Source organism: Trichoderma atroviride, chromosome 7 (genome assembly GCF_020647795.1).
Source record: "Trichoderma atroviride chromosome 7, complete sequence".
Classification (NCBI taxonomy): Eukaryota; Fungi; Ascomycota; class Sordariomycetes; order Hypocreales; family Hypocreaceae; genus Trichoderma; species Trichoderma atroviride.
In genome coordinates, this window is record NC_089406.1 from 1,111,385 (window position 1) to 1,125,177 (window position 13,793).

Genomic DNA, 13,793 nt, shown 5'->3' on the forward strand with positions numbered 1-13,793 from the left:
TAAAACACAAGAAAAAAAAAAGGGCGGGAAAAACTGGAACAAGAGGTACTGTAGCATTCGCTTAACATGGCAAAAAAAAAAAAAAAAAAAAGAGGCCAAAAAAAAGAAACAGAAGAGGTCGCATCATCCTTTTTTTTGCTTATTATTAGGTAGTTTTTAAATCATTAACCCGGTTTTGTTCCCCTTTGCAACAAGACAGATCTTGATGAATCCCGGAAATCTTACATACATACCCGGAGCTGCCATACTCTTTGGTCTTAGTCCTTTTTTTTTTTATTCCTTGTTCTTTTAGGCCGGCGCTTGAAGAATCCTGACATTTTTCTTCAGCCCGTGAGAAGGGGTTTTGACATTTGACAGGGGGAGGGGGGTGGCCTGGTTCGTTCAAAAAAAAAAGGACGTAAGAAGAATTACGGTCCGGATTTGGATTCTGTTTGTATGGCTGACTGCTGCACGGGATGCGAAAAAAAAAAAAGGGTTTGTCAATCGTAAGATTTTTTTCTCCTCGTATTTTTGTAATAGACTTTTTGCATATTATAGTATATTTATGAAATATGTATAGTAGATTTAGAGTTTATAATTCTGGATGAGCGACAGGTAAGCGACAGAGCGAGTAGATCACGCTGGAAAACAATCGCCGTGGCTAAGACGCTCTGATGATACATATCACGTTGCAGTTTCTTTTCAGAGTATTTATAATCATGATTCAAAAGCTGGCAGATGATCTCAGATAATAAATATTACTCGGAGAGAAACTGTTTCTTCTACAGAGAACATTTTGAAGATGGGGCGTCATCGTAGCTTGTCCATATTCGTGGAGAGATGCACAAAGTATAAGCCAACGCTGTTCGTCATATTTGTATAGATGAGCACATAATTTGCCCTTTGGAATTATCATCTGCCTCGAAATGTATGTTCTGACTGCACGTTCGAGATGTTGCTACAGTTTGCTGGCTTGGCTCTATCATCACGAGTCTCAGTAACTCAATCCAGGAATTGGCATAATGGATGAATGCTCGGCCAACAGTACACTTATGAGCTTTAACTCGAAAAATAGCAAAACTAGATCTATAAGAAAAAAAGACACCGTTCAAGACAATTTGAGATGATAAATGTAAATTCCTAAAGGCACTAACGCCAGAGATTGTATCTCACGCTGATATATATCCATGGTATCATGATATCCAAAACACCCGTAGTGCTGCCCGAGCACGTTCTATGCCAGAAATCATGACCCCCTTTGTAAAACTCACTCAAATCGCCCTATGTCCGCCGAAACACCTTATTCAATAACCCACCTCCGCGACCCCTGCGCAGAGGCTCTTCGCTAGGACTGGCTTTATCTGCCGAAGCCAGAGATCCATATCTCATGGCCCCGGTAGAATCGCCATCCTTGCCAACTTCAACATAACCTTCGACGTCGTCCTGCTCATGAGGGGGCTGGTCGAAATACTCAGCAGCCAGCTTGGAGCTGGGTGGCATTTGTGGCGGCGATGGCTGGTGAGCACGCACTTTTCTCAGGCCACGGTCGAGATATTCGACCATTGGAGCCTTGATGTCAAAGTTATCGTTCCGAGATGGATCTCTGTCCGCCTGGACGTCTCGGATTTTCCGATAGAGATCACCGCATCGAGCCATCAATTCTGCTTCCAACTCTTGCTCTTGGTTTTCCACAAATTCTGTCCTCTCTATTGTTCGCGTAGAAGAGGATGCATTTATTCGTGATCGGTCCTCCTCTTCTACGTGAGTTAGCCACTGGGTATACCGCTCATAGTTTAGAGTGGGATCGGCAGCAGCTTCGGTCGTCACCTCTTCGCTATGCTCGGCGCCTTCAGCTCCAAGAGCCTTTTTGCTGCCTAGAATATGCTGACCAAAGGATACACTAAACTCGCGATAGTGACCTTTAAGAACAAAGCTTCTTCCTGTCCACCCCGACTCTACTAGCTTGTATAATAACGATGCTGCAGAGGGACATTCCCATGCACTCTCAAGCCCACGAGAGTAAAACACCATGCACCTTGCCTCTTTCCACTTTGAGAAGGCATCATGGCCATGCTCCTCGGAAATGGTGCGCCCAATCATCTCAAGAGAGGCATATTTGATGAAGTTTTGTGGCACTCGAAGGTTTATGGCGCCACGGATATGAGATCTCTGGTATTCTGACCGTGGGCGGATATCAAATAGTAGAATCTGCCCAGGCTGAGATATATCGAGCAGCTGGCTAAGGTCTGCCGGCAGTATCAGGAGCGAGCCGCCGCCCTCGTTGAATGGGATGTCGCCGACTTTCATGGTAGCGAGTCGGCTAGTGACCAAGTCTCGTTCGCGACGGTGATGGAACCATAGGCCAAGGTGAAGAGGTTCTATTCCAAGATTCGAGGCGAGGAAAGCGCTCTCGCCATCATTGGGAAGAGGATGGCTCTGGTAATATTCTTCCAGCCGTTTCTCAACATGAGCAGAGAAGCTCTGAGGCTCAGGAACGTCGCTACCGTCGAATGTAGTACGTCTTTGGGACTGCTGTTGATTGAGAATCATTTGCCTGGAAATCACTGGGCTTGTACTCGACGACGATGAACCCGAGTACACAGGAGGAAGAGAGACGGCAGCGCTCATGGATCTGGAAAATGGTGGCTGATGGGATGAAGATGAAGCTGGGCCTGGCTGTGATGACGCAGATTGACTATAAGAAGCCGCATTCCGAGTTGATCTCGTGCCTCTAGGAGAGTCAAAGTTGAATTGTCTAAATTGGTCGCCAAAGCGGCTTGCCTCTGTCGGTGCAAAAGTGGTGCCCGAAACACCAGATATAAAAGAGGCCGTGTCCGGTGCTAACGCTTCAGACTGGTGTTGCGATGCTGGTACAGGAGTGGCAATTGGTGTCGGTTGTGTTTTCTGAGCTGCTATATTATTGGATCGAATGAAGGCGATGAATGAAGTTGCCGGGTCCTCTGGCAAAAGGTCCCAGACCATGACGGGCATCGAAACCAAGACCAAGGTAGAGTGGCTCTTGAAAACACCTTGAATCTTGACGTACTTGGCCATGGCGGGAAAGGCATTGAGCCACTGCTCCCACGCATTGATATCTAGTCTCTGATCATCTTCCAAAGCCAGAGATATCATCACATGAGGAGTATCCTCGGTGGGCTCGCTCGGAAAGGGGTTTCCGATGAGAGCATCCGCAGGATTTCCTGCTCGTCCAGCGAGCTCCATGGCTGCAACACCACCCACAGGTCCTCCAACATGGCCTCCAACAGGCTCTACGTCCATGTGAGGGATTGTAGGAGCTGACATGGATCTCTTCTCCACTGGTTGCGTCCTGGACAGCTCGATACTTGGCGCTCTGTGATTGGCTGTCATCATAAAGTGAACTGGCGTCGACCGAGCCTCAAAGTGCTTGCCGTTGATGGTAATGGGTCTCGGATGCTTCAACCGCGCAAGGACCTCGGCGTGCAGCATAGCGGCAGAGAAGGCTCTATGGCGCCATTCCTGCAAGACCTCGATGAGAGCGTTGGTGAATGAATAGCTTCCAGGATCAGGGGCAATGGCATCCCAGCTGGAAGCAGATATCGTCTCCGTGACGCTGTTGCCGGTGGGAAACGTGGCACTGGCAGCCCCGGCACAACAGTCTAACAATATCAGAACGTCGGATTTTGATCGTTCCAAGAGCGTCTGAATCGCAGACCACCTAGAAAACGTTAGGAAGATGCTCTGATTGATCACCTTTCAAGACTTTGATTATAATGGAAATACTCACTGTAGCCAAGGAGAGCCAGGATCTCGCGTACTATTAGCCAAGTTAGAGCTGCTCTCTCCATACTGGAAACACTTTCTGAGTGAATGAGTAATGTCAAGGCTATACTTACGCACACCACGTGCTCTGCCTCGACTCGTCAATCCGGGCATGGCCACCGTAGTAGACAATAAAAAGCGTATCGGGTGATTCGTGATCGCGTATCAGCTGTCCAATTCTCATCATGAGCTCCAGATGAGAGTTTTCTGATGGAATTGAGTAGATTTCAGTGCCAAACGCATAGTCATCTTGCAAGCACTTGCCCAAGTCCTCGAGCTCGGGAAGAACGAATAAGTCGTCAGAACCCCAGTGCATCAGCAGTGACTGGACATTCTTGTACCGCTGAGATGGCCGTCCACGGTTTGGGAACGCTCTCGCCGCCGACTATCACACGCCATCAGTTAGATTGCAGGTCCCTCATTTCAAGGACAAGGTGGTCCAAACGCACATCTTCGAGCCTCTGGGCAAACTGCCCGATGTGCTTCACATGGAAGCTCGCCCGGCTAATGTCATGAGTTGCAGATCGTGCGTAGGCATCCCGCGGACCCATTCCCTGTTGCACACCCAGTGAGCCAATTGCTTCTCTCATTCTCGCGCTCTCGTGTCTTTCTCTCGTCTATACTGTATGCGCCAAATGACACACAGAGACGGGGAAAGAAATGGCAGGGGCTCCAACATACGGGTGAGGCGCCATTAGATATACCAGCTCCGTCGGCCGGCTGCCGTGCGCGGATGGTGACATACGACTGCTGATCGCTCATTGTTTGCTTGCCGGTGGAATCGCCTGGCCAAGCAGTTCGGCGGCTAAGAGTGGTAGTAAGTGGGCGTTCCCCAAGTCACCCCACATGCATCTGGCCTGGCTAGAGGCTATCGCGTACTCCGACAATGTTACAGAATCTGGCGAGCTACTAGCACGGACGCGCAGAGAGCAGGAGAAGAATCATGGCGGCCGTGCGGTGGTGGAAGTTGCGGCATTGAGAGGCCGGCAGAGAGACTTTGATGATCGAGGCCAAGTGGAGAGGCGGTTGCACGTGGATCGGCCGCCCAAATCTGGCGGCCTTCGGTGAAGTGTCAGTCGAGGTGCTGGCTGTGGGCAAGCCACTCGGTCCCCAAAGCGGCTTAGCGGCCGCAGTCGCCTTGCAGGTCCTCAGCGTGGTTTCAGGCTTCAGCGCCCTCGCAGCGCCACAGCTGCTGCTACAGGCGTGCTGGATCAGCAACCATTGACTGCTCCAGGGCACCCAATAGTAGCCGACGAGCGGTGCATCAGCCACATATTGACGCAAGGCACGATTCAGGCTCGGTGCCCTATGAGGAAATTCTGCTTGTGCCTCTCGCTCTAAGTTCGTTTTAATTGCCCGAGCCGCAAAAGATCCAGGCAGCGAGCGATGGAGCTACGGCTTATAACCTCCGCATCACCAACTGCCAAAACGAGCGACCGATTATGTCTCACTTGCAAGGAAGACCCTTTCTTAAGAAACGGTAGAAGGACTAGGCATTACGAGTACCACTAGGCGTAGTATCCCTTATACAATACGGTGGCATTGACGCTGACGGAGCCGATACCCAAAATGCATCCAACACGCACATCTCCCTACATCTCAGATCCAACAGAGATTTGCTCAACGTCTCTTTCTCGGTCGCGCTGTTTCCCCTTCTCGGTCCGCAGAAAGCATGTGAGAGCCTCGAGATGCAGCAGATGGCCTCGGCGCAGGTAAACAAACACTGCATAAGCACTGCTGGCTGACGCAACGGCGATGGATGAGATGAGCGATGGCCATTTGAACTGCTCAGGGCGAGAAAAGACGATGGTGGACGTATAGGCGAGCAGCTCAAAGGCGCTTTGCCAGGCGGCCTCGACGGAAGAGAAGACGCCGCGATTCTCGGCTTCGACTTCCTAATGATGACAGCGCTGTTAGCGACCATGATAGTGGAATACCGGACATGTAAGATTCTTCATCATACCTCTTGGACAATTAGCTGGACGCACAGGTCGAATCCCCGAAGGCCTAAGCGACTCAACACGGTGCCTCCCACAAGGCCGCTTGCTGCGATGAGCGAGTTGCTCGTCATATCAAATATCCAAAATACAGATACTCCCGCAGCCAGCATCGTGACCTGCCAGCTGCTCATCCAGAGGCCGGCTCTAATCGCCCCGATTCGTCGTATGAGCCACGGTGCCACCCACGTTGCCAGAACCTCAAATACCACGCCAACCGTCCTCGCAATGCCGACTTGCAAGGAACTATAGCCTGCAGAGAGTAAGTATGTAACCATCTGGCCTCCAAAGCTGAGGACCGTAAGATACAAGATTGCGCCGGCAATGGATGGGAGAAACGCCTGATGCTTCAGATACAAAGAGATATCCTGCGCGGATTTGTGAATGACATCAATCAGTCGCTGCCAGATGGCGCTAACGATGGGTCTTGAGTTATGAGACGACTGGGCTTCTGGTTCCTCAGATATTTCACGTCGTGGTTTGGCCTTTGTCTCTTGTAGCTCTGGGACTTCGTAATAGACTCGAGCGATAGCGAAGTACTCCACTGCAATAGATGCCGCGTTCATTGCAAAGTTGACGATGATGGCTACCCGCGACGAATAAGCGTCCATCATGGCGATGAACAACGGCCCAAACAATTTGCAGAGCAGGTCGATTCGTCGCATTTGTGCATTCATGACTTGAAGAACTTCCGGATTGCCTTGCGAGACCACAATGACCTATCAAGTTGCCATTGTTAGCATATAATCCAAAGGCATGAAAACATGGCAGTAGGCCTGTTGCTGTTGATAGACAATGGCTCACCCAATCTTTTTCTACAGACACCAGATTCAATATCGAGCATGGCTTCTCCACACAGGCAAATAACGTCACGACAGCGACAAGTCCCGCTCGCACGCCAGAGGGGAGTGGTGTATCAATGGCGAGGATATAGAAGACTGCACAGGATGCTGCAACTACCAGTCTCTGGAACACTACATGTTATCAGAGAGCGAACAAGACATAAAAATCCCAAATGTATAGAGCAGTGATGTAGATAAATGTATACACAGTTGCTTAACTCACCAATGGAGACTCGGACAACCTGAAGACGGTTGCCCGTGTCAATGTACCACCCAACCGCCGGCGCAAAGATGATTGCAGATACGCCGCGAACTAGGGCGTACAAGGACATTGGCAGCAGAGTTCCAGGAAAAACCGCTGCCAAGTAAAGCACTGCGCCAAACTCAAAGACTCTGGAGTTCCAAGTTGACAAAAAGTGCGACACGTATAGCCGTCGAGAGACTGTAGGCGAGACATGGCGACGAGCGGGCTCAAGCAGAGCTGTGCGCTCATCATTGGATGCCATAATGCAGATTAAGCAAAACAATCAGGTAAAAGATAATTAAAAGACTACATTTTAATTTTCTAGAGGTATGAGAATTTTTATCCTCTTTTTTTCCCTCCCTTCTTCTTCTCATATTAAGCGCTATTTGCCAACAGTTTTAGGACCCATGAAACGACTCAGTCAACGGCAATGAATGCGACTTCTCGGCACTGACGTGAATATCCCTTGTCGAAAACAAACGCTAAAAACGCCACGGACAGCATCTACTCCGCTTATCTAAGGTCGACCTGCCAATGAGGAGCTCTGATCTGGGGCTTTCAAACATGGCCTGACAGTTGCATGCTCTGCAGCAACTCAATCGCTGTTAAGGTTGTGCGGAAACAACGAAAAGCGTAGTATTTGTTACGTTACGAGAAGGTCCAGTCGTCCATACACTTCCCAACCTCGTGGTGTCTTCTGCAAATGCCCCATGGCCAACTGACGCATCTCCGCCTGGCTGCTCTGATACATTTGCACCAAACCATCCTTAGGCTGCAAAGGCAGTGCTTTGTTCTGAGGCCTCAACTCTGCTGAAGTTTGAAGAACTGATATCTAACATGTTTCCAGCTCCTGCATGTCTAAGCGACGAACAAGTTGAAGTAAGCCTACATATATCCAGGTCATCGTATTGCTAGTATCAAATGCCCACATGTTAGAAATATATTCTAAGATGGACATCCCCGCATGTACATAAATCAAATGCCATTACGTGATTACCATGTGACGTGGAATAAGTTGACGATTTAGTAGTGCCTTGCTACCATTCGTTGGTGGCAAGATTGTATTGTCAGAGGTTTCCGTTCTCTTCAATTGCATTTATGCTTAGCCCCCACACCCAGAGGAAAGCCAATGCTGCAAGTCGCCGTTAAAATGGCTGAGCCAAGAGGGGGTTGAAGATGCACCTGCTGGTGACTTAGAAGTTCTCTGCTTAAAATCCAAGTATTAGAGGCGTTGAATCACAAAAGATGCGAAGAGCGATGAAGGTAGAGCGATGTGAGTTTCATTCATACAAATATGTTTCAGCTAGATTGAAAGTCCGACAAGGCTCAAGTACAGAACTACTTCAGCCATGAGTACCTATTTTATTCAGTTCTTGAGCAATGAATTACCAGGCTTTGAACGTTTTCGTGGTGATGTGAATTGATTGGTAGAGGGTGGGATTACATAATCGGACAATAGGAATATTTTAGTCGATTAGTCAATCACCTGGGCTTGTCTCTCCTATTCATCGCGGAACACAGGCTGGCTCCAGGAGCTCATTTTATGCCTTTGCTTGTTCCACTCTGTGGCTATTATGACACCAATACGGGCTTGCGATGTGTGCTTCAAAAGAAAGGCACGTTGTATCCTCAACAGGAGATACATGTATGCGCACTTATGCTGACTCCTCCGTAGATAGAGTGTTGCCGGCCAGGTCCCAACGTACCCTGCAATTGGTGTAGCCATCAAAAGTTAGCATGCACATTTAGTCGAGAAAAGAAGACAACTTCTACAAAAAGGTAAACCGATGGGTGTAAATATAGCCCAACTGCTGCCTGTTTGTTGACTGAAGAGATAGGCCGAAAGCGAAAGACGTAGAGAGACTCTTGGAACAAATCAAGCGGCTTGAAAGTGCTCTTTCTCAAGCTAGTTCTTCTCATTACCCGTCTGTTGCTGAACAACCAATCGGAAGCACATGTTTCAGGCCATCCATTGCTGATAAAGACAATCGTGGAACATTCAACAGTGCAGGGCCACAAAATGAGAGAGCTACCCAAAACTTATTGCACGCCAGGCAAGAGACTAGCCAAATATTCGAAAATGGCATCCACGCACATATTGTTTTCGCGACTCGACTCTTTGAGAAGAATTGGTATCATAAAGGAGCGCCAATTATTTCCAAGAATGGCTTAGAATGGATTGCTTCCAGAACTGACCAGAGCACTGCAACTTTACGGTCATTTTTGTCTCCAGGCCGTTACAGCCAGCCGGATTGTAAGACCTCAAGTCTTCAAGGGTATGCTTCCGCCGGAGAACTATGGGATTTGCCGGATAAGAGCCTGGTACACAAATGGTTCAGTGCTCTCTCGCATTCGTCTCTCCAAATGCTGTTCCCTTCTCTCGATACGGTGCTCTTCGAAGAGACTGTAGACATGGCCTATCGGACTTTTGAAGGAATGCATGCTTCTTATTTACATACGTCGGCGAGAGCATGCTTCTGGGCTGTATGCGCTATCATGTCACATTTGAAGGTCTCTGGACATGTGATCTCAAGCTTCAACAGTAGCACATGTGCAGCCAGAGCAGAGCGGTTTCTGGAGCTCTCCAATGGTCCTGCAAACTGTGATTTTTTACAAGCATTAGTACTACTGGTAAGTTTATGCATATGTGTCCTCTGTAAACACCAAGAATAACCCATTAGTTGTTAGTACAAATACCAAACTGCAATTGGAGAGCATAGCCGCGCTGTAGCGTTGCATTCAGCAGCTTGCCGCATGGTTTGCGAGCTCAATGGCCATTCTTATCAGCCAGTGAAACGCAACGAGGTTGAAAGCTCCCTCTTCGAGCGCCGAAAAGATCATACTCGGAGACTGTTCTGGCTATGCTATCATACCGACAAAGACGTTGCTCTATTATCTGGACTGCCCCCTACTCTCGCCAATGAGTATTGCGATGTTGGTGGACCCGAAGAGTATTTAAGCCATGATATTTTTCTACATCAGTTTAGTGAAGGCGCTGATGCCAGCGACATCGACACCATTGCTTGGGATAGAGCTATCCCATTCCTTCCTGGTGACCCGCCTCTTGGAGTATTAAAAGAGAAAATATTTCGGCTACTTTACTCGCCTTTAGCTCTGAAGATTATCGATAGTGAACTCCTCACTCGAATCCGCCATTTGGATGATGAACTTGAGGGTTGGCGCTTGTCTGTTCCTCATGAAATTCGTCCCAAGCTATCAATTTCCCAGAGCCAATGCTTGTCACCTACTGGTACATTCCCAAGCTATTTGAGATCGGTGCAACTACAGCTAGAATATCATTACCTTTTGACAGTTATCCACACACCAGTTAGGAGATTCGGAGCTGCCCAAGATGCAGAAACCAGTCCACCCGAGGAACTTCATAGCGTCATGCATTCAAGCATTGACTTATCTCTAGAAGCCAGCCGCTCAACATTGCGTTTGTTGAATGAACCAATCGCCATATTAAAGCAAGATACTTTCTGGTATGTACTGATGTGTGCTATTCTCTATCATGGCCTAGTATAGGCAAATACTCACCGAACTACAGGTATAGCATCATCTACCCGCTCGTAGCCGCCATGCCATTATTTGTCAACATTCTGATACATCCCGTTGGCTCTCAAGCTGCAGCTGATGCGAAATCACTCGCTTTGGCGCTGGATGTCATTACCAAGATGCGACCATCAGCCACTTCAGATTGCGAATTGACGGAAACTGGACAAGCGCACCAACTTATAACTGAACTGTCAAAGCTAGTAAGCGCAGCTATTTTGAAAGCCGGCGCAATCTCTAGGACGAACAGATTACACGTCAATGAAGATGTACACTGACACTGAATAATTGCTACAATATAAAAGTTTAGGAATTTAGCAAGTACCTGTTTCCAAGTCCGCCAGACCTTAATCGTAAGACCTTAATGATGCACTGCGGCGATTGGGAACTTGACCGGAATGCTACATAGGTACTTTTAGTCGCGAATATTGCTAGGGACCTGATTAGCTAAAACCCTTCAAGACGAAGATGATAATTTGAGTTGACTCAGAGTGTACATAACAGAAAATGTGTTTCTTGATCTACTTGAATAATACCATTAATAGTTATAGATATTAAGAGATCGGCCCCCGCGGATTCCGCGGAAAGCGGCCTCCTCCGATTCTTTTCTATTAATACGTCCAAGCACGTCCTTTGGCTTCCCCAGAAGTCATGCAGCAGAGGCACATATGATGCTATTCTATCTCTCCGTTCAATCCATCGATTGGACGAATGTTGTCCAGTATACTTTTCGATATCCACAGTACCATTTCTAAAGCGGAATAATTCGTCTTCACTACAGCACACTAGGCGGCAAGCTTGGCTATACAAAGGTAGAGTCGAAAATCCTGAGGACAATCAGATGTCAAAAATGCTGAATGTTATTGAGTGAAGGATCAACCCTCGGGAAACGAAGGATCTTCACACACACAGGCTAAATTGAGTGACTTAAAGCTCGAGTCTGCAGCAGCTGAGATTTAGCCTCGTGCGGGGCTCCAACCTGATGACTATAGTCACGGTATAATAGGCACGATCTTTATAATAATTCCCGAGTTCCACTCGTCAAGGCCCATGTATAACTCATACCCTTGTTCTGGGATCATATAGCCTTGTGCTGTTATTCTGGCGTTGCTACTTGTTGCCCAGGCTTCAACTCACTGACTTTCCTTCTATTTGTCATTGGTCATGTTGCTAAGTCTATCATGGCTAATCCCAGCATCGGCAGGGTCGCTGGCCATTGCTACGTCATGCGTCCTTGCTTCATTTTGGATCATTGAACGATTGGTAACGGATTACCGGCTGAGCAAAGTTGATGGAGTTCGAGCCTCTATTCTCGCCGGCAATCCAATCACTTGTATGAAGACTTTGCATTGCCAATTATTTTTGCCTGGTTTATGATACTGACCGATGTATTAGCATTCTTCTTCTTCTTCAAGGGCGCCTACATGCACTCACAGAACCGACTGTTGGAGTACTATTTCAGCATGTTCGAGAACGCTGACCCTTCCTGTCCCAATGCCGTCGAAATCAGCATCATCGGCCGTCGATCCATCATAACTATTGACCCAGAACATATTAAAGCAGTTCTCGCCACAAATTTCGCGCATTTTGGTAAGGGCGATCGCTTTCACTCGACCTGGGAACCTTTTCTCGGGGATAGCATCTTTACAACAGATGGACAGCTGTGGCAGCAGAGCAGGACCTTGATCCGGCCCATGTTTCTGAAGCAGAAGATTCGAGACATGGACATTATCGAAAGATGGAGCGATGTGATGGTTTCGAAAATCCCTCCGTCTGGACACACGGTCGACATTAGCGACTTGTTTTATCGCATGACGCTTGACGCTACAACGGACTATCTACTTGGTCACAGCGTTGAGAGTCTTGAGAAGTAAGAGATATGCATCACGTTTCATTGTTTTTAAAAGAGACATCATGTGTGTCATGGGAAGCTGACTAACTCGCTGCCAGCCCAAAGGGTGAATTTTCGAAAGCGTTCACATACGTCCAGCGAAAACAGATGACTCTCACTCTCCTTGCGTATGTGGATGCTCCTATATTCCGTCTATACGACATCGATGAGTACTAACACCGCTATCTAACAGACCCGTACGCCGCTTCATCCCCAAAGGCGAATATAATAGGGGTATCAAGGTCCTCGAAACATTCATCCAGCCCTTTATCGAAGCAACTCTGGCTCTTATTCCCGAAGAACTGGAGAAGATATCCAAGTCAGACAAAGAGTTCACATTTCTGCATCAGATCGCCCTCTTTTCGCGAGACCCCAAAGTCATCCGAGATCAGATCATGGCAGTGCTGCTAGCGGGAAGAGACACCACTGCGGCGACTCTATCCTGGGCGCTTTACGAGCTGTCCAATTATCCCGCGACTTGGCAAAAGCTGCGGAGTCACATTTTACAGAAAGTCGGGCCGGATGCAGCGCCTTCGTATGATGATATCAAAGACTTGACGTACCTCACTCATACGCTGTACGAGACGATGAGACTATACCCGGCAGTTCCGTTTAACATTAGAACATGCCGTGAGTAGTATCACCTGGAAAGATATCTCGTAATGAAATGAGATATAAGCTGACGCGTTCATAAAAAAGTCGAAAACTCAACGCTGCCGGGCAGGCCAGGCCAACCCGACATTGCCACTCTCAGAGGTGATCACATCATCTACAGCACTCTAGCTATGCAGCGCCGCAAGGAGCTTTACCCTCCAGTATCAGAGACGTTCGCCGATCCAGCAATCTTTAGTCCCGAGCGATGGGAGCATTGGACGCCCAAGCCGTGGCAGTTTGTGCCCTTTAATGGCGGGCCCCGGATCTGCATTGGGCAGAACTTTGCCATGACGGAGATGGCATTTATGAGTAAGTGATATCATGAGACTCGAAATAAACTCAAGAGAAGATATTTTGCCAGGGTTATATGCATGTTGTGTTGATGAGTTGTGTTGATGAGCATGGGCTGATGTTTCTTTTCCTGCAGTGATCCGTCTGTTGCAAAAGTATGAGAGGCTAGAGTATAGGGGAGATTGGGCGGCGCAGTATCTCAAGGCAGACATTGTGGGATGCCCTGGACAAGGAGTGCCGATTGCGCTTTACGAGGCAGAAAAGCGGTATTGAACAAAGGGAAGCTTGGAACCAAAGAGCAACAATCCAGGGTACCAAAATACGAATAGGAGACTATTTTTGGCGTCTTCCACAAGGGGGCTGGAGCAGCGCATGTGTACCTGGGTAAAAGGGGGTAAAAAAATGTTGGTTACATGTACACGCGACGAGCCGTTTACGCTGACCTTTTTAGCAACAATGTTCGTTGTTTGAAGTTGCTCAATTCATCCTCTCAATGCTTAAAGCTTGATACAGCGCAAGGCATTTCGGTCTCGCAGTCT

At 48.1% G+C, this 13,793-nt stretch overlaps 5 protein-coding genes across 8 annotated transcripts; 3 read left to right on the top strand and 2 right to left on the bottom strand.

The window, feature by feature from the left end:
- Nucleotides 1-1,099: 1,099 nt before the first annotated feature.
- On the bottom strand, nt 1,100-4,787 carry TrAtP1_012372 (uncharacterized protein). Of its 2 annotated transcripts, XM_014090238.2 has the most exons (5): nt 4,462-4,787; nt 4,230-4,334; nt 3,855-4,165; nt 3,746-3,775; nt 1,100-3,676 (listed from the first exon to the last, which is right to left on the bottom strand). In XM_014090238.2, exons 1-5 carry the CDS (start codon nt 4,540-4,542, stop codon nt 1,261-1,263), a joined length of 2,943 nt encoding a protein of 980 aa, XP_013945713.1. In that variant the 5' UTR covers nt 4,543-4,787; the 3' UTR covers nt 1,100-1,260. The 2 variants fall into 2 exon arrangements, with proteins under 2 accessions (XP_013945713.1, XP_065971600.1); XM_066115501.1 differs by having other exon boundaries at nt 4,230-4,787.
- TrAtP1_012373 (uncharacterized protein) lies at nt 4,627-4,848 on the top strand (the record flags this gene model as incomplete). Its single annotated transcript, XM_066115502.1, has 1 exon — nt 4,627-4,848. The coding sequence occupies one exon, from the start codon at nt 4,627-4,629 to the stop codon at nt 4,846-4,848; it is 222 nt and encodes a 73-aa protein (XP_065971601.1).
- A 297-nt stretch (nt 4,849-5,145) lies between these two features.
- Nucleotides 5,146-7,191, bottom strand: TrAtP1_012374 (uncharacterized protein). 2 transcript variants are annotated; one of them, XM_014090546.2, is made up of 4 exons: nt 6,843-7,191; nt 6,582-6,751; nt 5,744-6,496; nt 5,146-5,675 (listed from the first exon to the last, which is right to left on the bottom strand). In XM_014090546.2, the coding sequence occupies exons 1-4, from the start codon at nt 7,123-7,125 to the stop codon at nt 5,373-5,375; spliced, it is 1,509 nt and encodes a 502-aa protein (XP_013946021.1). In that variant the 5' UTR covers nt 7,126-7,191; the 3' UTR covers nt 5,146-5,372. The 2 variants fall into 2 exon arrangements, with proteins under 2 accessions (XP_013946021.1, XP_065971602.1); XM_066115503.1 differs by having other exon boundaries at nt 5,146-6,496.
- A 917-nt stretch (nt 7,192-8,108) lies between these two features.
- Nucleotides 8,109-10,696, top strand: TrAtP1_012375 (uncharacterized protein; the record flags this gene model as incomplete). The annotated part of the gene is made up of 7 exons (XM_066115504.1): nt 8,109-8,136; nt 8,342-8,479; nt 8,539-8,557; nt 8,613-8,642; nt 8,702-9,494; nt 9,552-10,348; nt 10,414-10,696. The coding sequence occupies 7 exons, from the start codon at nt 8,109-8,111 to the stop codon at nt 10,694-10,696; spliced, it is 2,088 nt and encodes a 695-aa protein (XP_065971603.1).
- A 378-nt stretch (nt 10,697-11,074) lies between these two features.
- Nucleotides 11,075-13,742, top strand: TrAtP1_012376 (uncharacterized protein). 2 transcript variants are annotated; one of them, XM_014090236.2, is made up of 7 exons: nt 11,075-11,230; nt 11,292-11,751; nt 11,814-12,288; nt 12,369-12,437; nt 12,503-12,939; nt 13,009-13,272; nt 13,391-13,742. In XM_014090236.2, the coding sequence occupies exons 2-7, from the start codon at nt 11,583-11,585 to the stop codon at nt 13,525-13,527; spliced, it is 1,551 nt and encodes a 516-aa protein (XP_013945711.1). In that variant the 5' UTR covers nt 11,075-11,230; nt 11,292-11,582; the 3' UTR covers nt 13,528-13,742. The 2 variants fall into 2 exon arrangements, with proteins under 2 accessions (XP_013945711.1, XP_065971604.1); XM_066115505.1 differs by having other exon boundaries at nt 12,503-13,742.
- Nucleotides 13,743-13,793: the final 51 nt, after the last annotated feature.